We start from the raw sequence: 21,688 nt of genomic DNA on the forward strand, positions 1-21,688 counted from the left end.
CCACAGGAAAGGGAATGAGATCTTTGCTTGTAGCACAAGAAGGGTGTATACAGTTTACCAACCTGCATGCGATATGAGGGACCCAATGGCTGTGGGAAACTGACAATCACTACAGACACTGTTGTTGCTTTGTCTCTCCTCTGTCTCTCTTTTTTTTTGTTTTGGTTTTTCTCTGGTACCAAGAACCGAACTCACGACCTTGCACTTGCCAGGCAGGCGCTTTGCCACTGAGCTAAATCCCCAGCCCCTCTCCTCTGTCTTTCTATGAGCAGATGTTTCAAACAGTGCCTTATATGTTACTTCCTCCTTCCAGACTTTAAACCCCAAAGAAGGTGTAGTGGGCTGAAGTCTAGGGGCTCCTATTGATGGTTAGCATTGTTATGTTGTCCTTCAAATGATGGGGTCCCTCACCCAGGATTAGCAACTGGATCTTCCTACTCAACAACTGGCATTGTGCTTCCTTCTTCCGGAACGACAAGGGCTGAGGTTTGTTTGTTTGTTTGTTTGTTTTTGTACTAGGAATTTTTTAGGACCTTGCATTTCCTAGGCAGGCACTTGTGCCACTGAGTTATATCCCCAGCCCTGTGGGCTGAAGGGCTGAAGGTTTAAGGAAGGTACACCCACCATCCCTATATACCAGCTTAAAATGAGTAACATGTCATTGCAATAGCATGTCCTCTGATTGGTTTTTTAAAAATTTTTTTCTTGTTACTGGGGATTGAACCCACTGTACTAAGCTCCATTCCCAGCCCTTTTTAATTTTTATTTTTGAGCCAGGATCTATGTTGTCTAGGGTCAGTTTGAACTTGCAATCTTCCTGCCTCAGCCCATCAAGTATCTGGGATCGCAGGTGTATGTCACCATCATGCCCAGCACGATCTTATTCCAAAACTCAGCAACCACATCCCTATATATAAATCCTAGAAAAAGTCTTTGCATAGGCATACAAAAAAAAATATGAGGAAGGGTATAACAGTGAAAAACTGAGAACAACATACTTTCAGGTTTTCTTTTTTCTTCTTGTGTTTGTTTTGAGACACGGCCTCATTCCATAGTTGAGGCTGGCCTTGAACTCACCATGTATCCCAGGCTGGCCTTGAATTACCAGCGATTCTCCTATCTCAGCCTCTCTAGAACTGGGATTACAGGCATGTGCCACACACCCAGCTGAAAACAATATAAATGCTATGCTGATTATCAATTTAATGCAGCTCAGCTCCAAATTCATCCTTCAGTTATAAGGCTTGAATTGGACCTGACTCCCCTAGCCCCCAACCTGCTTGCCAACAGAAGCACTACCCTCTGCAGGGAACTCAGCTCAGCACCAAAGGATGTTGTAAAGGACCTAAGATAGGACAAGGAATTTTGCAGGTCCCAGGACATCTAGAGACCTCTGAAGCCACCTGAAAACTTACACTGGCTGCTTCAAGGACTTTGCCCCTGAGGTACAAGACAGACAGAGAACTTTGAGCACAGACATTTATTAAAATCTTCCCACCTAATGTCTCCTACCTTAGTTCCATCCCTATAAAAAGGACACATTTGTTTTTGTTCCCTATAGAAGGCCTTACTGCTCTCTGCCTGCCTGCAACCAGGCACAATAAATTCCAGGCACAATAAATGCAGCCAGGCACAATAAATGCTGTCTTTACACAAGCCTGGTGGTCTCTGCTGTATTGCAGGACTAGCCTGAGAATGACCTCACACCTTCTTAAGATTCACAACCAATTCTGTTTACTCAGTCATTTTCTTCTTCTCTGGGACCTGTACCTACCTGTGCCTCCCCATCAATTGGACTGGCACCCACACAATGATATACCTCACCCCAAAAACAGACATTGCCCTTGGGAACCACAGCCTACTTGTTGCTATCATAACCCAGGTAACTCCTTTCCAGGAAAGCAGAGTCACACATTTACTTCCCTGTCTCAGTAGTCTGGGTATCATATAAACAGGCATCTCAGGGTTAACTACCTCTGTGACCTCCTACCGCACTCTCTCAAGATCTCTCCTATAGACTCAGACAGATAGCTGACTCTATTCTCACCTTACAAAACCAGAAAGAGGGGCTGGGGATTTAGCTCAGCGGCAAAAGCGCCTGCCTGGCAAGTGCAAGGTCGTGAGTTCGGTTCCCGGTACCAGAGAAAAACCAAAAAAAAAATCGGTTCCCGGTACCAGAGAAAAACCAAAAAAAAAACAAAAAAAAAAAACAAAACCAGAAAGACTCCTTGGGGTCAGTAACCAGCCCAAATTGCAGAGGTTTAGATCTCCTCGCTGCAGAGAAAGGAAGGTTATGTGTCTTCCTTGGAGGAGACTGTTGTTTCTATTCTTATCAGTCAGGTAAAGTACGAGATGCAGACAAAATATAGACAGAAAAGGCTTCAGAAATTCAACAGCACCTGACTCTTGGGCTAATGTTTGGGCTGGACCACATGGCATCTTCCACTAGCTGTCCCACTCATCAGAATAATTCTTCTCCTTTTTGGGCCATGCCTTCTCAAACTTTTCTCTTAGTTTTTACAGGATCGTGTGCAAGCAATTACCAATGGACAGATGCTGGCACTGACTTCTCATCGATACAGCCCTGTTCTCAAGATTTCTCTCCCAGTTCGACTGCACCACCCCATTTGTCATGCCTAAAGCAGCCTGAGAAGCTCTGCCCTCTTCCCCACCCCTTTCTATATATAATAACAAAAAGACAGGAATGTCAGGACTGGCCAGAGAATGACCTGAGAGAGAGACTTAGGCTGCCCGCTACAAACACTGGACTCTCCATTACTGGCAATAGTTTGCTCCTGGTAAACAAGAAACAAGGGCAATAAAACGTTTAACATAGGGCTAAGGTCACCCTGCAGTTTCCTGATGCTAGCTATAACAAAGCAGATTTCAAGTCAAGACTGATTAAGAATGACAAAGAAGGGGTTGGGGATATAATTCAGTGACACAAGTGCCTGCCTGGCAAGTGCAAGGTCCTGAGTTTAATTCCCGGTACCAATTAAAAAAAAAAAAAAAAAGAAAGAAAGACAAATAAGGTCACTACATCCTTGTAAAGGGAATAATCTAAGAGGAAGACATGATCAAAAATATATATGTGCCAAATACCAGTGCACCCAATTATATAAAACAAATATTAATGGACATGAAAACTCAAATAAGAATACAACTGTAATGGCAGATCTCAATCAACTAGACAAAAAAAATCAACAAAGAAATATCACAAATCAAATGTTTGAAGAACAAACCAGAAAGACAGCTTAGCAGCACAGTGCCTGCCTGACAAGCACAAGGTCCTGAGTTAGATTTCTGGTGGAAAAAAAAAAAAAAAAAAAAAATCAAATGTTTGAAGAAATGAACTTAGTACATGTTTGTAGAGTAGTCCACCTCACAACATCAGAATATACATTCTTCTTAGCTGCACATAGGATGTTCTCCAAAACAGACCACATACTAGAACATGCTTAAGTAAATACAAAGGAATTGAAATTACCCTATGCATATTATCAGATCATAGTGCAATGAAATTGGAAGTCAATGGCAAAAGAAACCACAAAAACTTCATTAACACATGGAAATTAAACAACATCCTTCTGAACAACCAATGGATCACAGATAAAATTAAAGAAGAAATTAGACAATTTCTACAATTAAACGATAAAGCCAATGCAATATACAGGACCTTATTGGATGCAGTAAAAGCAGACTTATGTAGGAAATTTATACCAGTGAATTCCCATATCAGAAAATCAGAGCAAGCTCAAATAAACAACTTAATGTTGAACCTCAAGCTTCTAGAAAAAGAAGGGCAAGTAAAGTCAACACTCCTTCAAGAGAGGAAATGATAAAGATCAGAGCAAAAATTAGTGCAATGGACACTAAGAAAATAATACAAAGAATCAATGAACTGAAGAGTTAGTTCTTTGAAAGGTTAAGCAAAACTGACAAACTTTTAGCCAACCTTATCAAAAAAGGAAGGAAAGACTGAAAGCCACACAATTAGGAATGAAAAGGATTAAATCAACAGATCCTGCAGAAATCCAGAAGATTATCAATACCTGCTCCAAGAATCTGTATTCTAATCAGATGGAAAACACAGACGAAATGGGTAAGTACTACGATACATATGAATTACCAAAGCTGAGTCAAGAAGATATAAAAATTCTAAATAAACCAGTATCAGTCAATAAAATTGAAGATAGCATTAAAAACCTACCAAAAAAGAAAAGCTCAGGCCCTGATGGATTCACTGCTGACTTCCACAAGAAATTTAGAGAAGACCTAATACCACTACTTCTCAAACTCTTTAATGAACCTGAAGGGGAAGCAATATTCCCAAATTCATTCCTGGAAGCAAGCATTACGCTGATATCAGAACAAAGAAGGATCCAACCAAAAAAGAGAAGTACAGGCCAATCTCACTAATGAATATAGATGCAAAAATCCTCAATAAGATATTAGCAAACAGAAAACAGCAAATCAAGATTATACACCATGACCAAACAGGATTCATCCCAAGGATACAGGGATGGGTCAACATACATAAATCAATAAATGTAATACACCATATTAACAGAGCCAAGGACAGAAATCATATGATCATCTCAACAGATGCACAAAAAGCTTTGGACAAAGTCCAGCAGCCGTTCATGATAAAAGCTCTGCAGAAAATAGGAATAGATTGACTTTATCTCAATTGGATAAAAGCCATCTATTTCAAACCAATACCCAGCATCATACCAAAAGGACAATAACTGAAAGCTTTCACTCTACTATCAGGAACAAGACAAAGATGTCCAGTATCACAACTTTTACTCAATATAGTCCTGGAAACATTTGCCAGAGCAATTAGACGGGAGTAAAAAAATAAAAAAAATAAAGATAGGAAAGGAAGAAGTTAAACTATCATTATTGCTGGGGATGTAGCTCAGCGGCACAGCACCTGTCTGGCAAGCATGAGGTCCTATGTTTGATTCCCAGTACCAAAAAAAAAAAAAAAAAAAGGTAATAATTTTAAAAAATTATCATTATTTGCAGATGACATGATAGTCTGCATTGAAAAAAATTAAATACCTAGACATTTAAAACTATAATGTTGTGAAAAAGGAGATTGAAAAGGATATCAAAAAAGGAGAGAGATCATTTTTTATGGGTAGGAAGAACCAAAGTAGTGGAAATGGCCATACTTTCAAAAATTTTATATAGATTTAATGCAATCCTGATCAAAATTCCAACAGCATATCTCACAGAATTAGAAAAAACAATGCTAAAATTCATTTGGAACCAGAAGAGACCTAGAATAACAAGAGCTATTCTGGGCAACAAAGGTGAGGCAGGGGGTATCACAATCCCTGAGTTAAATTATGCTACAAAGCTACTGCGATAAAAACAGCATGATACTGGCCAAAAACACAGACCTGAGGTGCAATGGAATAGATTAGAAGATGCAGAAACAACTCCAAACATGCTCAACCACCTTATCTTTGTCAAAGAAGCCAATAACTTTCACTGGAAGAAAGACAACCTCTTTAATAAACGTTCTGGACAAACTGCCTTTCCACATGGTGAAGATTAAAACTAGACCCATATCTTTTACCATGCACTAAACTTAAGTCGAAATGGATCAAAGATCTAAATATTAAAACAGAAACATTAAATATGCTGAAGATAGAATAGGTAGAACTCTTGAAGACACTGGTGTAGGCAAAGACTTTACAAATAAAACCTTGACCACACAGGAAATAACATAAGGAATCAACACTGGGGATCTCATCTTTTTAAAAAGGTTTTGCACAGCAAAATAAACCACGAACAGAATGAAGAGACAACCCACAGTGTGGGAAAAATTTTTTTTTGCCAGCTGTACCTCAGACAAAGGACTAATAACTAGAAAATACAAAGAACTCAAAAAAGAAAAAAAACCCCAGACCCGACAAATTTAAAGATCCAATCCAAAAATGGGCACTGAAATAAACAGATACTTCTAGCCAGGTGTGGTGGTGCACACCTGTAATCCCAGCACTTGGGAGGCAGGAGGCAGGAGAATCGTTGTGAGTTCGATTCTCACAACGATTGTGAGAATCGTTGGGCTACAAAGTGAGCTCAAGGCCAGCCTGAATTGCATAGCGAGACCCTGTCTCAAAAAGACAAAAATAAATAAATATATAAACAAACAAACAGACACTTCCCAGATGAAGAATACAAACAACAAATAAATATATGAAAAAATGTTAAACATCACTGATCATTTGAGAGATGGAAATTAAAACAAAGCTGAGAAACCTCACTCCAGAAAGTGTAGCTATTATCAACAAAGGAATGCTGGAACTGCTGTAGGAAAAAAGGAACCCTTCTCTACTGTTGGTTAGGAGTGTTGACTGGTGCAACCACTGTGGAAATCAGTGGAGATTCCTCAAAATACTAAAGCTAGAGGTTCCATTAGAACCAGCTATTCCTCTTCTTGGTATTTTCTTGAAAGAATTAACAGCATCATACCACAGCAATATACACACACCCATGTTTACAGCACCACAGTTTGTAATAGCTAAATTGTAAAAAACTAGCCCAAATTCCCATCAACTGATGAATGGATAAAGATGTGGGTTGTTTTTTTTTTTTTTTTTAATACAGTGGAGTACTACTCTGCTATAAAGAAAAATAGGCATGAGACATATCTAGGTAAATGGATGTACCTTGAGACTCTATTTTTAAGTGAAATAAATCACTAGTACCTTAAAAAAAATAACTTCAGAAAGAAGGAAATTTACATAGGTGAGAAACTGAGTTCTACATAAAGAAAGAACAAGAATCAGAAAAAGATTAAGTGAAGGTCCAATAAAAATTATTTTTCTTATTAACATATATAACATTGTTCAATACAGCAGCAACAATGTATTCGGTTATAGTTAGGTATGTTCATATATATGCCCATGTGTAAGTGAAATTAATAACTAATAATATAAGGAAAAAGGATTTAAGTATATTTTGCTGTTATATGACTTGTTATAAAGTAAAATAGTATAGTAGTATTTAAAAACAGATTTATTTAGATTTTTTTGTAAATTTGTATCAGGAAGTCTTGGGCAATGATTAAACAAAACAAAACAAAACAAAACACGTAAGGCTGTGGTCTATGGTGGTGCATACTTGAAATCTCAGCACTTGGCAAGCTCAGCCAGGAGGATCACTGTGAATTTGAGGCCAGCTTGGGCTACACAATGAGTGCAGGGCTAGCTTGAACTACACAGTATAACCTATTTCAAAACACCAAAAACCAAACCAAAACAAACCAAAAAGACAAAGGAGAAGTAGCTGTGCACAGCTATAGTCTAAGCACTCTGTGAGGCTGAGGAAGAAGGAATATGAGTTTGAACTCCATCTGGAAAACTTAATGAGACTCTGACAGATGATGAAGAAATAATAATACTGATATGGTAAGAAATGGGAGAAAATGGAATGGCATCCATAAAATGCCCAATTAAACCAACAAAAGGAAGAAAACTGTTGAAAAATGAAAATAAACTTGAGAACAGCAATGAGGCTGGGGTGTGGGCATTACCTGTAGATCAGAGAGTTCTAGGACACATGCACAGAACACTTCCCAAAGCCCTGCACCTAGAACCAATCAGACAGCGCTATCCTCATTTCTACTTGTGTGTATACTCTGGTTTCTCTTCAGATCATATAAATCTTTTGCCTTTTACTCAATTCTACTTGTGGAAACTTGAGTAGGTTTTGATAGGATGGGCTAGACTTGATGTCAGCCTGAGGAGTGGAAGGTACAAAACAAGGCTACCATTGAGCTCTTGGCCATGGTGCTTTCTCTTTCCTAGTGGTTTGCTCTCACTCTGTAGACTGTATTTCTTTTCCTACTTCTTTCCCTGAAAACAGTAACCAATATGGTAGGTATTAATCCAACTATATCAATAACCACAGATGTCAATGGTCTAAAGATATCAATGAAGATTGTTAGAGTGAATCAAAAGAAAGACCAAGTATATGTTATCTATAAGAAACTAGCTTTAAATGTAAAGACACAGACTAAAAGTTAAGGGATATAGAAAGATATACCATGCTAAAACTGACCAAAAGAAAACAGAAGTAGAATATTAATTTCAGGCAGAACAGCAAGAAAAGTTATTAGGGATAAAAACAGACTTTACATAATGATAAGGGAGTTAATACTTCAAGGAAACATGATAATTTTTTTTTGGAGGCAATATAGTTTAGGCTGGTCTTGATTTTACTACATAGCCCAAAGTGGCCTCAAACTCAAGCCAATTGTTCTGCCTCAGTCTCCTGAGTGCTGGTATTACAGGTGAGCACTACCATGTTGGGTTTGGACTACATAAAAATTCTTAATTTGTATGTGCCTAAAAACAGAGCATCAAAATACGTAAGGGCAAAACTGATAAAACCACAGGACTGGATAAATCCACTATAGCAGACACTTTAAACATATTCAAACTGGCTTGAACCACTGGTGGTACACACGACTGTCCCATCAGACAGCTCGAACCACTGATAGTACAAACAGATCTAATCACTTTTACTGGTCCTTTTACTAATAAAATTAATAATTAAAAATCACAGAATTAAAAAATTCTATAGGTGGACCAAATCTAGATAGTTACTTGAATTTGTATAATCACTGCCCAAATACAAATATTAATACTATTCAACCAATTAAAATTATTACAATAATCAACAAATTCATTTCATTAAATTAAAAGAAATTTATTTACATTCTTGAATAGCTGATCAATTAATTATCTAAATTTTAACATGGAAATCTTACAAGTACCCCCTTGCTGGTATACATAATATGCATTTATAACTGCTGTATCACAAATTAGCTGTACTCCAAATTTTTATACCATTTTAATGTTTTTCTTAAGGACCTAATATGATGGCACCTGATATACTATATCAATGTCTTTCGATTCATCAGTGTAATCAAAGACCCCTGTGAGAACTAGTATAAGTTGTCTGATGGGACAGTTGATACACTTACTACCAGTGGTTCAAGCCAGTAGAAATGGCTGAATTCAAATCAGACCCTCCAACCAGGACATACACAAATTAGAGCTCCACTATGAATGTGTTAGCACCCCCTTATGAGAAGCAGGCAGCTGGGTGCGGTGGCACACACCTGTAATACCAGCACTGAGGCTGAGACAGAAGGATCGCCATTCAAGGCCAGCCTAAACTACATAGTGAAACCTTGTCTCCAAAAACAAACAAACAACAACAAGAACAACAACAAGAGGTAGAAAAGCCAATGAAGACTTAGGTAACACCATAAATCAACTTGACATATGAATATCTATATACAATTTCATCTAACAATAGCAAATTACGTATTTTTTTCTCAGGCTCACATGAAACATTCACCAAAATAGATATTTTGGACCATAAAATGCACATTACTGAATGTAAAAGAACAGAAATTATTTAATGTCTGCTCTCAGACTACAATAATTAAATTAGAGGGGGCTGGGGATTTAGCTCAGCGGCAAAGCGCCTGCCCGGCAAGCAAAAGGTCGTGAGTTCGGTTCCTGGTACCGGAGAAAAACCAAAAAAAAAAAAAAAAAAAAAAAAAAAAAAAATTAAATTAGAAATCAATGACAGAAAATCATATGCAAAACCTCCAAATATGTGAAGATCAACTATTCATCCTTCTAAGGTCATTCTTCTAAAATTAACATGAGTCAATTAAGAAATATATAAAAAGTAAAAATGTTTTGATCTATATAAAAATAAAAATATAACATTAAAATTTGTTGAATGTAGTGAAGGCAGACTCTAAAATTTATTTTACTTTTTGCAACTGGGATTACTGAACCCAGGGCCTGCCTTCCTTCTTTCCTTCCTTCCTTCCTTCCTTCCTTCCTTCCTTCCTTCCTTCCTTCCTTCCTTCCCTAAGCTGGGTTTGAACATTCCATCCTCCTGCTTCAGTCTTCCAGAGTGCTGGGATTACATGCCAAAATGTAATGCCAAAATGCCCAGTCATGAAAGGAAATTTAAAGCTGGGCATGGTGGCACATATCTTAATTCCAGCTACTCAGGGAGTTGAAGTGGGAGGTCAATATAGGCAACTCAGACAGATCATGTCTCAAAAACAAAAAATAAACAGTGCTGAGGATATAGCTCAGTGATAGAGGCCTCCAGGATTTGATCTCGTCATTGAATGCTTATATTAACATATAAGATCTAAAATCAATATTCTAAGCATTTACTTTACGAAATTAGAAATAGATAATTTAAATTCTATCTCAGTAGAAGAAAGGATATACTATATAGAGGAGAAATCAATAAAATTGTAGAAAGGAAACCAAGAGAGGAAATCAACCCAAAGTTGGCCTGGAGTGGGCCAGCAGCCCCATTGATAAACAATGCACCAGCAATCCTTACTGCATGAGAAATACATGTCTATTGCAAGCTGTAAACCTAGTGTAAGGGTTTAGTCTGAAAGGGACTCCTCTTGCAAGGCAGGCTAGCTATATAGAAGCAATTCAGTGCATTGCCCATCCTACCTGAGTGTAGCAAAACTAAGAAACCAGAGTTTGACTGCATGATAGGCAAACGGACTTATCAGATGTCTATAGAATATTCTTTCCAACAACTACATAATATATATTTTTTTCAGCAGCTAAAAAATGATGATGATGTTAATATTCATGAAGTACTAAGCATATTAACTCAAAGAATTACATTCAAGATACCCAGGCAGGCTCAAATGGTCAAATAATGTTCACAATTAAAAGCATATACCCTTGAGTTGGGAGATTTAGTCCTGCCAGGACTTAAAATAGATAATCATTTCAGAGAAGAGCAGCCAATAGTAAGTACTGCCTAGTTCTCATATTACAACTGTGAAACAACTATGTACAAAGCCGAGATGAGATATATTTATTTTTGTATGAGAAAAGGACAGGGGAGACATATGCTGTTTTATAAACTTCTAGGAAAGGGAGCTATTTCCCTAAAACAGAACCCAGTCAACTTTTTGGAGGAAATTACCTAAGCATGATAAACCTTTTCCTTTGAAGATCAGATATGTTTCCCACTCCTAGGAAACCCTGTGCTCATACTGGTATCTTCTAATGTAACAGCTACTGTTTAAGATGAGACCCTTCCCTTGAGGACCGAGTTTATTTACAGAATCCCCAGATTCTCAGGGCCCTGACAACTAATCTACATGCATCTTTACTGTTTCCTTTCAAAGACTCACTGAACTGTAACAAGAAGAACAGATCTGTCTTACTCAGCTAGATGCGGACCTGTTCCACTGCACTGGTGTCTCCCTTTTATTGCCAAAAATATACAAGGTCCAGCCTTAGGACAACAGTATCCATGGGTTACCAAACCCAAGCACAAGCTCTGAACAGCTTCCTATGATTCTAAGTCTTCTCTTTTTCCATTAACTCTAGGTTTAAAACTGCTATAAACAGTGTAGCAACAAACAGTGTAGCAATGAACAGTGTAGAGGTAAGTCCCTCAGGCAAAGTTGGTTCTGGATCCCACAGGATACAAGTGTATAGGTTTATACCCAAAGACATAGCCAATTCACATAAGCTTTTCTGTCCCTCCCTTGGAAGCAATGTGTACCTGAGTCAATAGAAATTCCATAATTTTTATATATTCTTCAAACAGATGCATATGAAAACTGGTCCTTTTGTTAGAAGCTCATATTCTAATTTTATTTTTATATACTGGGAATTGAACTCAGGACCTTGCACTTGCCAGGCAGGCGCTTGTGCCACTGAGCTATATCCCTGGCCCAAAAAGAAGAGCTCACATTGGTTTGTTTGTTTTTTTTTAAGGTACTGGAAATTGAACTTAGAACCTTCCATTTGTTAGGCAGGCGCATGTGCCACTGAGCTATATCCCCAGCACCCTAGAAGCCCGTATTCTACTCTATTCTATTTATTTATCTTTTGGTACCGGGATTCAAACTCACAACCTCAGGCTTTCCAGGCAACCGTCTATGCCGCTGAGCTATATCCCTGGCCCGAAGCCCATACTGTATTTTTTTTTTTTGGTCTTTTTTGAGACAGGGTCTCACTGTGCAGTTCAGGCCACCCATGAGCTCACTTTGTAGCCCAGGTTGGTCTCGAACTTGCAACGATTCTCCTGCCTCAGTCTCCCTAGTGCTGGGATTACATGTGTGCGTCACCACGCCTGGCTCCGAAGCCCATATTCTAATTCTTTTTTTTTTTCTTTTTTGGAACCGGGAATCAAACTCAGGACCTTGCACTTGCCAGGCAGGCGCTTATGCCACTGAGCTCTATCCCCAGCTGAAGCCCATATTCTAGATGAAGCAGAAACTGAATGCATGAAGTCATGTGCTTCAATTCCAATATGTGAAATCAATGTCATGAAACAAATTAATTCTTCTAATTTTATTTCTTCCTCTCAGTCTAACATGGGGAAAGTTAACCACAGAGCCATTAGACAAAAATGCTCTGCGCCCTGATTCTTGGGCCCAGAGGGACAAAACGTTATTGCACCCTTGTCACATGGCCCAAGATGCCTGGGACCATAACAGAGTACAACACTTTAGAACTGAGGTTACAGAGGATATATACCTGGCCTGAAGGTATGTACAAGACTAAAAGGAATGCTGAGAGGACAAGAGAAGAAACAACTCAGTCAAAAGCAAACTAAAAACATTCTACTATAGAAAAAGCAAGCCCAGAACTCTTGCTTCAGAACTTGCTTCAGTCAGCCAAGTGACAATGTCATTTACTGCATCTGCACAAAGTCATAATTAGGAAAGAGGTCAGATGTCTGTGAACACTTTTTCACACCATCTTAACCTGCAAACACTCACCTGTGTGGCCATGGAGTGGCGAGTGTGGCCGTGGTAGTGTAGGTGATGTGCTAGAGGTTACAATCAAGCTCTTGCGATTACTTGTCCGACAACTGCAAGGAAAATAAAAGTGTCAGTTATGAAAGGGCCACACCACTGACCTACAGACTTTAAGGAGCTACAGGGGAACAGAAGAGTGACACCATTACAGAATGAGCAGTTTACTGCTTTAACCCGAACGGGGTTAGCAATTACTATTTGCACAAATTAGATTCTATAATTTAGTTTGTTCTCCCTTGGAGTATTTTTTTTGCCCTAACTTCTGTCTTACATTGTCATTGTGTTCTTTCAGTTTAGGTTTGCTTCCTTAAACAGATACAAGCAATTCTCTAAGGGCCCCAATCATGTTTTTGACTTGAGGTTTTACTATGTTGTCCAAGTTGGTTTTGAACTTTCAGTTCTCCTGCCTCAGCATCTAGAGTTGCTGGAATTACAGACGTGCACTTGTTCATCACCACACCCAGAAACAATGAGTTTTAAATGATATCTAATGAAGAATGTCCATCCCAAATTTTATTTATAAACACAAGTCAAAATATTCTCTCAGCTAGGGGTGAAGGTCAATGGTAGAATACTTACTTACCTAGCACGCTGAAGGTCCTAAGTTTGACTCCCCAGCATCAAACAAAGAAACCTCAAAATCTTTATCTCATAAAATTATTTTTTCCATAAAGAATCAAACTGTTAATTTAACAAGTTATTTTTTGAATTGCTTATCCAGGAATACAGCTCAGTGGCACAAGTGCCTGCCTGGCAAGCATAAGGTCCTGAGTTCGATTCCTGGTACCAAAAAAACAAATAAATAAAAAACCCCCCCAAAAAAACATATCTTGGCTTGAATTGCTTAATTAACAAATTAAGTAAAATTACACCATAAATTTCAGAACAGGCCTGAGTTTCTTCTATAAAATTGGCTCTTACATGTTAAGACTTTTTCCTGTGACTGGAGAACACTATATCATTATGAAAAGTCATTTCATGCAACATCTGTTAGTGAAAAGTTTGTATAAATTTATCTGAAGCTGGGCATGGGCTCATATGCCTATAATCGCAGCACTCTGGGAGGCTGAGGCAGGAGGATCATTTCAAGCAACTTAGCAACTTAGTGAGATCCTGTCTCAAAATAAAAAATAAAAAAGGGTTGGATGTAGCTCAGTACAAAAGTGCAAAAACCCTGGGCTCAATTCTCAGGATGTGCAAGTGAGCAAGTACACATATACATCAGCCTATTTTAAAAAAAATTAGAGAAATTTTGCCATTTATAATCATCCAAATAAATATTTATTGGATACTTTCTAAGTTCTAGCTACTAGGAAAGCAGTATATAAGAAAGTTTCTGTTATCACTGGAGTGAACAGTGTTATGGGAAAAAAAATAACACAGGAAAAGGAGGGGAGAGAAGAAAAAAAGGAGGAAATAAGAGACTGAAATGGGAGTGGAAGCTGTAGCATCAAGGGAACTTCGATTAAGGCGATAACATTTGAACAGAGATCTGAATGAGAAAGCTGACTAATACACAAAACTGGTATTGAGAGTGGAGCTGTTGCTGTTACTTTACCTGACCACATGGCTTAGAAGCCTTTGGAACTGGTGGGTGGGAGGAGTTTGGAGATGTAGGGGAGAAAAATGATAGAATGCTGTAAACAGAACTTAGTGGGTGACTCTGGTCAGATCTAAGACACCAGAATGCTGATAGGAATGTGAACAGTCAAGTCTAGGTTCAGGAGGTTTTGGTTGGGAAAGTGATTAATATATTGGACTTCATGGTCCTCCCCTACATGCTTCCCACTTTCCTGGCTGATTTTTCAATTTCTTTTTTGGTTCTTTCTCTTCCTAACCAATAAATGACTTAGGCAGGGTGTGGTGGCGCATGCCTGCAATCTCAGCATTCAAGAGGCTGAGACAGGAGGATCATTGCAAGTTTGAGGCCACCCTGGGCTACAAAGTAAGTTCAAGACCAGCCTGAACTGCATAATGACACTCTGTCTCAAAAAGACCAATAAATAAGTAAATAAATAAATAAATAATGAATAAATAAATGATTTGCTATAGTGGGAATCAGATCTGAAATAGTTTCTTTTTTACCTACACTCACAACCTAAATCTTTTCTCTTCTCTTTCTTTCGTTTTTATTTTTGTTTTTTTCCAGTACCAGGAATCGAACTCACAACCTTGCACTTGCCAGGCAGGCACTGTGCCACTGAGCTAAATCCCCAGCCCCCTCTTTTTTTTTCTTTCTTTCTTTCTTTCTTTCTTTCTTTCTTTCTTTCTTTCTTTCTTTCTTTCTTTCTTCCTTCCTTCCTTCCTTCCTTCCTTCCTTCCTTCCTTCCTTTCTTCCTTTCTTCCTTTCTTTCTTTCACAAAAACAACTCTACATTTATTGGTCTCCAGTAAAAACATAAGGGTAGTCAAAACAATGTGAACAAATGTTTTACAAATACTCCCAGGACAAAGCACTTATTGGCTGCCTTTTTTTACATATTATTATAATAGTCATTGCCTCACTTCACTGTTGTCTTAATTCACTGATCATTTCTAGTTGAAGACACTTTGTAGCAGACTAATATTATCTTTCAGCATGATCCGACCTAGTTGTTTTCTTCACTTTGTTTTAGAATGAATTTCTTCTGAGTCATCTACCACAAGATTCATGTACTCATCAAAACCAATAATACAGCCCTCTATCCGCATATTCACTTGCTCATACAGCCACACTTGAATCCAGGATCTATTCTGCAAGTATCTGAAGATGAGGTTGATGGGCTGCACCATCACCTTCTGCACTTTCGGGCCCTGGCCCCTGTACAACATGGCAAAATCTGACGAAGACCAACGATTTTCAATTGCATAGCTTTTATTTATTTATTTATATATTTTTTATTTGTTTGTTTATTTATTAGTGAGACAGGGTCCTGCTATGCAGCTCAGGCTGGCCTTGAACTCACCAAAATTCTCCTGCCTCAGCCTCCCACCTGCTGAGATTATAGGCATGCACCACCACGCCTAGCCTAAAGACCATGTAGATACTGATGATACCCAGCTTTTTATTGCTAGCTCTGTGCTCTCTCCTCTGAGCACAAGACTTAAATCCAAGTACCTAGCTGGCACATCTACTTGGATGTCAAAAAGCCATTTTAAATAACATTGCCAAAACAGAGCTCCTCAATTCTCTCTAAAATTTGCTACTCTTCTCTACCTTGTATGAAGTGTGACTGAAAAATATACTAAATATTTAAATTTTAAAAATAATTACAATAAAAGATACATTGTCATTAACCCCTTTAAAATATCCCTCTCACTTTGAAAACACCATTTTTGCCACTTTCTAAAGCAGTTCTGGACATCTATTTTTGTGTGTGAGTGTCTTTATTTACACTGGCTGTGGCTGCCTTGGTATTGCGAATTGATTCAGAACATTTGTCTTTCACAAGTCACCTTGACCATGGGGAAGAGCCAGAAGTCACATAGTGATACATCTGGTGAATTGGGTGAATAAGGACATACCATAATATTTTTATGATCCTGCCTTACTCTTGGATGGCACCCAACCACACCATTCACCAATTTTTCCTTTTTTTTGTCTTTTTGAGACAGGGTTTCACTACGCAGTTCAGGCTGGCCTCAATCTTGCTTTGTAGCCCAGGCTGGCCTTAAACTTGCAGCCATCTTCCTGCCTCAGCCTCCCAAATGCTGGGATTACAGGCATGTGCCATGTGCATTCACTGTATATTTCGATTATACCTTCTACCTATCTCATTACATATACCACCATTCATTAGGGGGTTCTGGTAAAAACCCACACACCATCACTGATTTTCCTTTTTCTCACATTCAAGACTAGCAACTCCTGTGCATTTTACCTTTAAGATCTATCCCAAACAACTGTTATTACCTCCACCTCTACTGCTAACCCACCCTGTGGAAGATATGTGAATGATCTTCCTCTTTGTACTTTTGGTTCTTACTTCCCAACTTCTACCCCTACTCCTCAACCTTGCACTAATCTAGTCTTCACCCCACAGGTAGAGTAACATTTTTAAAGCTTTTAAATTGGGCCATGTGACTTCTTTCTTAAAACCTTCCCAGGGCCTTTCCAATACATTGTGAAAATAACTCAAACATTTTACTATGGTCACTTAAATTAATTCTTTGTCACCTTAAGTTAATTCTCTGTTGCTGGGTGTGTAATTTCAGTACTCTGGGAGGCTGAGGTGGGAAGATCATTGCAAATTCAAGGCTAGCCTGGATTCTGTCTCAAAAACAAACACAAACAAACAAACAAAACAAAACAAACCCCAAACGCCCAAATTTAATTTTTTGTAAAGAATTTACTTTCTCTTAAGGTTCTCAACTAAGGCGTTTTTTTTTGTTGTTGTTGTTGTTTTGTCTTTTTGAGACTGGAGTTCACTATGCAGTTCAGGTTGGCCTTGAACTCACTTTGTAGCCCAGGCTGGCCTCGAACTTGAAGCAATCCTCCTGCCTCAGCCTCCTGAGTGCTGTGTGTGTGTCATCATGCCTGGGCTCAGCTAAGGTTTTGTTCTGAATTTTCTTAAAAAAAAACATACCTATATTTATGTAGTCTTTTTTTCTGAGGGTATACAAGTTATATTTGCAAGAAAATAAACTTTAGGCCTTTGGTGGCAAACTTAATGGCATACAGGGCACAGGAAGCTGTTTATTACCACTGAAAGATCTAAAAGGTTTGCCATCACTGCTCTAGGCTATATAGGCCTGAATATGTAAAACTTTGCAAAATGAACATATGAAACCTCATTGGTTCTTGGAGAACTAACCCTGACCAGGGAATCTGGAAGAGGCAGACACCTCAAAGACTTCCACTGTACTTTCACTCAAGCTACATCCTTCAACAAGTATGCCTGGCTCCTAATTTAGCCAGTCCTACTTTTCCTTCATGAACTATGAAGTTCAAATTGGTTTTATGTGAATTATTCTTCATTTTTTCAAGCAGGAAAACATCTCTCCTTTATTTGAACTTCTCTAACACATATGGCTTATACCACAGTGTTTGTTACTTTTCTCTTGTTGCTGAGACAAAATACCTGACGCCCAAAATTAAGGAAGGAAAGGTTTATTTAGCTCACAGTTTGTGGAGGTTTCAGTCCATACTTGGCTGGCTCAAATGCAGAGTGGCTCATGGCAGAGGGCAATAGTTCATGGTGGCAGAAGGCAGTAAAAGCAACAAGAGCAAAAGGGAGGAGCACCAGGAAGCAAGCCTCTTTCCCTCCTTTGTATGGTATGCAAACTACCTAATCCAGGGTGGGTGTAGCACTCACACCCATAATCCCAGAATTAGACCATGGATCAATCATAAGCTCTAGAAGCCCACCCCATGACCGCATGAGGCTTTGGGGGGATATCCAGACACAAACCGTAACAACCACTTATGGTCTTAGCATCAGTACAGTACAATAGAAAGGAGCAGGGTTCTGGAATTTAAAAGATCTAAATTTCAGATTGGTGGTCTGACCTTGAGTAACTCTCAAATTTTCTTACTTTGTCATCCTTAAATATAAAGTGAAGATAATATAAACCTCAAGTCATCCTGGACTTACCCCTTCCTTTTCTATACCAATCCCATCATAAATCTTGCTGACTTCAATATCAAAATATATCCTAAATCTGGTCAATTCTCATTCCCATATTATGTTAAGCCAAACCACCATCAGCTCCTATGTGAATAAAATGAAATGGCTTCCTCATTGGTATTCCTGTTTCCATTCTTGTCCCCCTATAATCTAATAAGCCATTAGTAGATAGGTAGATAGATAGACGGATGGATGGCAGACCCTGAGCAACAAGCAATCCAGAGGGAGACTGCTAAGAAAAGAGAAAAAAATCAGGGCAAGTCCTACAATTACTTGCACTTACTATCTGGAGGGACTTACCAGCAACAGCACATGGAGGGCTAATCCTTCTTAACAGAGGCTGGTAAACTCTCTGAGCCAAGGAAACAAAGTTGGAAAATTTAGAGATGCCAAACTGGACAGAATTTGCAGGACAGAGTGTCCAGAGAAGAAAGCAGTATCAAATGGGACGTTCAGCACAACAAGCTGGGAGATTTGCAGAGGCTTCCCCTTAAGTGTTCTGCTGGGTACTAACCAATGCACACAGCAGAGTAATCATCCAGGGAAAGGAGCTGGTGGAGTACAGGAAAATTATTTTTTTAGCAGAGGGAAAAATCACTCCAAATGCTATACTGGAGTAACACAGATTAACACAACACAACACAACACAACACAACACAAGATTGAAAATAACTGTCAAAAACAACAAACTAAGCCAGGCCTGGTAGTGCACACCTATAATCCTAGCACTCAGGAGGCTGAGGCAGGAGGATTGCTGTGAGTTCCAAGCCAGCCTGGGCTACATAGTGAGCTCAAGACCAGCCTGAACTACATAGAAAGACCCTGTCTCAAAAAGACAAAAAAAAAAGTGACTTGAGTCACAGCAGAAAAACTAAAAAAATAAAAAATACTATTTCCAGGAAACTGCAAGCCAGATAAGCTTTAAACATATTTAAAGGAACATGGAAACAAGCAGCATATAAGGCAAATTTCACAGTGTTTGCTATGTATTACAAAGTTACCAGGCATTTTTAAAAGCAGGAAAATATGACCCAGATTGGGGGAGTTATACAGATGGAAGAGTCGGGGCTGAGGATTTAGCTCAGTGGCACAGCACCTGCCTGCAAGCTCAAGGTCATGAGTTCAGTTCTTGGTACCGAAAGAAAAACAACAACAACAACAACAAAAAAACCTGAAAAAGTACACATAAAAATAACATTAAAATTATGAACTATATCCCATATTTTCAGAAAGGTACAAAGAAAGCATGAAGATGTTAACAGGAAACTATGGAGAAAGGGAAATCATAGGAGATGCATTTTATTATTATTATTATTATCATCATCATTTGTCTTTTTGAGACAGGGTCTTTCTATGCAGTTCAGGCTGGCCTTGAGCTCACTTTGTAGCCCAGGCTGGTCTCGAACTTGCAACGATTCTCCTGCCTCAGCCTCCCGGGTGCTGGGATTATAGGCGTGTGCCACCACGCCTGGCCTTTAGGAGATGTATTTAAAACACTTAACTTGGAGGCCACATTTTCCTCTTTCCTGTGGCCTTTCCACGTCCACAATAAAGGCATTTTATTCTGTTTTACTTGTCTCTGCGCTGGGAAAACCTATCATATTGGTGCCGTGACTCGGTGCAGGCTGTGTGGCCTTACTAAAGGAGAGAGCTTTTGCTCCCCTGGTTTGAGCCCCCCTGCCAAAGAACTTTTTCCTTTCTCTGGATATTTGCTGTTGCCAGCCTCCATCCAACATCGGCCCGCTCCGATTCTCACAGGTGAGCCTCCTTTTGTTCCGGGAGTTCCTGTTTTCGGTTTCGCTCCGTTTTTGAAAACCATAGGCCTACGTCAGGACTCCCTTCCAGGACTACTGTGTCCTTTCCCTTCCAGGACTACTGTGTCCTTTCCGTCCTACGGGACGCCCTTCTGCCTTCTCGGTGACGATTGGGAGGGTGGATTTGGGCATTTTCTCCTCTCTCGCATCCCGGAAAGGGTGACGGCCCTCTCAGGGATTTCGAGAACCGGCTGCTTCAGCCTCCGGCTCACCTTTTATTCGGCCACAAAATGGGGAACATTACTCCCCACCCTCTAAAGCACACTCCGCTCAGTTGTCTCTTGTCTAATTTAAATACTTTGGGACTAAGAGACGCTGTTAAACCAAAACGGTTAGGATGGTACTTTTGACTTTAATATCTTTAGAGACCTAGACAGTTTTTGCTATCGCAACAACAAATGGAAGGAAGTTCCATGTATTCATGCCTTTATTGCTCTCAGGACGCGTTCTTCTCTCCCCTTCTCTTCTCCAGGCATGTGGGACTACCCAACTCTGTTTGGCGCGTTCCACACCGCCAGAATCTTCTCCTAAAGCCTCTCCTGACCCTCTTGATGATGTTCCCCCTGCCTTTGCTCCCCCTCCGCCATATCCTCAGTCTCCACGAGCTGACTCTTTACCCTCTTCCTCTCAGTCCATTCCTAATCAGCCAGATGGGCAAACCTGCTCACCCCAGCCATCTCAGCCAGCAGCAGAATCCTCTTCCCTCTACCCTTCTTTGCCCATCTCTGAGCCTTCTCCATCTCCCAAACCTGCAGCTCCCCTAGCCGGCACTTTCCACATGCCGTCCTCAGACCTTACTCCCTCTGCTCCTCCGCCATCATCTCCGCCTTCAGCCCCATGCGCTCGGACCCACACTTGGTCTCATTCTCCTCCCCGACAATTAGTTGACGGGTGCCCATCCTCTCCAGACACAATATCTATTTCCTCTCAAGGTTCTTCTTCCTCTACTCCCCCCGCTGCATCCCCTTCCTCACCTCTGGCCCACCACACCCCATCTAAGAGGGCTTCTGGTAAAAAGTCCCAAGATGGCGACTGCCAGCCACATGGCCACTGGCAACCATCTTGTGATGAGCCGCATGGCCACCAGCAGCCATCTTGTGATGAGCCGCATGGCCACCAGCAACCATCTTGTTGTGAGTTACATGCTCACCAGCAGCCATCTTGCTGCAGGCCACATGGCCACCCTCCCTCATCTTGCCCTGACTCCACTTGCTCGCAGCTCCCTCCGAGACTCTACTCATCCTTCACCACCTCCTGATTCGTCTCAATCTCAACTTGTGTGCCCTCTTCCGGAACAAGCTGGCCCTGAAGGGCTACTTCGTATCCATGTTCCTTTTACTCTCTCTGACCTTTCACAAATTTCTAATAAATTGTGGTCTTTTACAGCTGATCCCCACAGAT

General features: G+C 39.8%; 1 protein-coding gene and 1 pseudogene across 6 annotated transcripts in view; both read right to left on the reverse strand.

Annotated features, from left to right (window-relative positions):
* The window catches only part of Mast2 (microtubule associated serine/threonine kinase 2), a gene marked incomplete at its 5' end in the record, with an annotated part of 194,810 nt that overhangs the window by 51,666 nt on the left and 121,456 nt on the right, over positions 1 to 21,688 (reverse strand). For all 6 annotated transcript variants that reach the window (XM_013521604.1, XM_013521603.1, XM_013521601.1 and 3 more), the window contains 1 exon segment: positions 12,830 to 12,921. In XM_013521604.1, the coding sequence (XP_013377058.1) occupies positions 12,830 to 12,921 (92 nt within the window).
* Positions 15,189 to 15,726, reverse strand: LOC106150087 (annotated as a pseudogene).

Source organism: Chinchilla lanigera, unplaced genomic scaffold (assembly GCF_000276665.1).
Source record: "Chinchilla lanigera isolate Chin_1 unplaced genomic scaffold, ChiLan1.0 scaffold00063, whole genome shotgun sequence".
In the NCBI taxonomy this organism is placed as follows: Eukaryota; Metazoa; Chordata; class Mammalia; order Rodentia; family Chinchillidae; genus Chinchilla; species Chinchilla lanigera.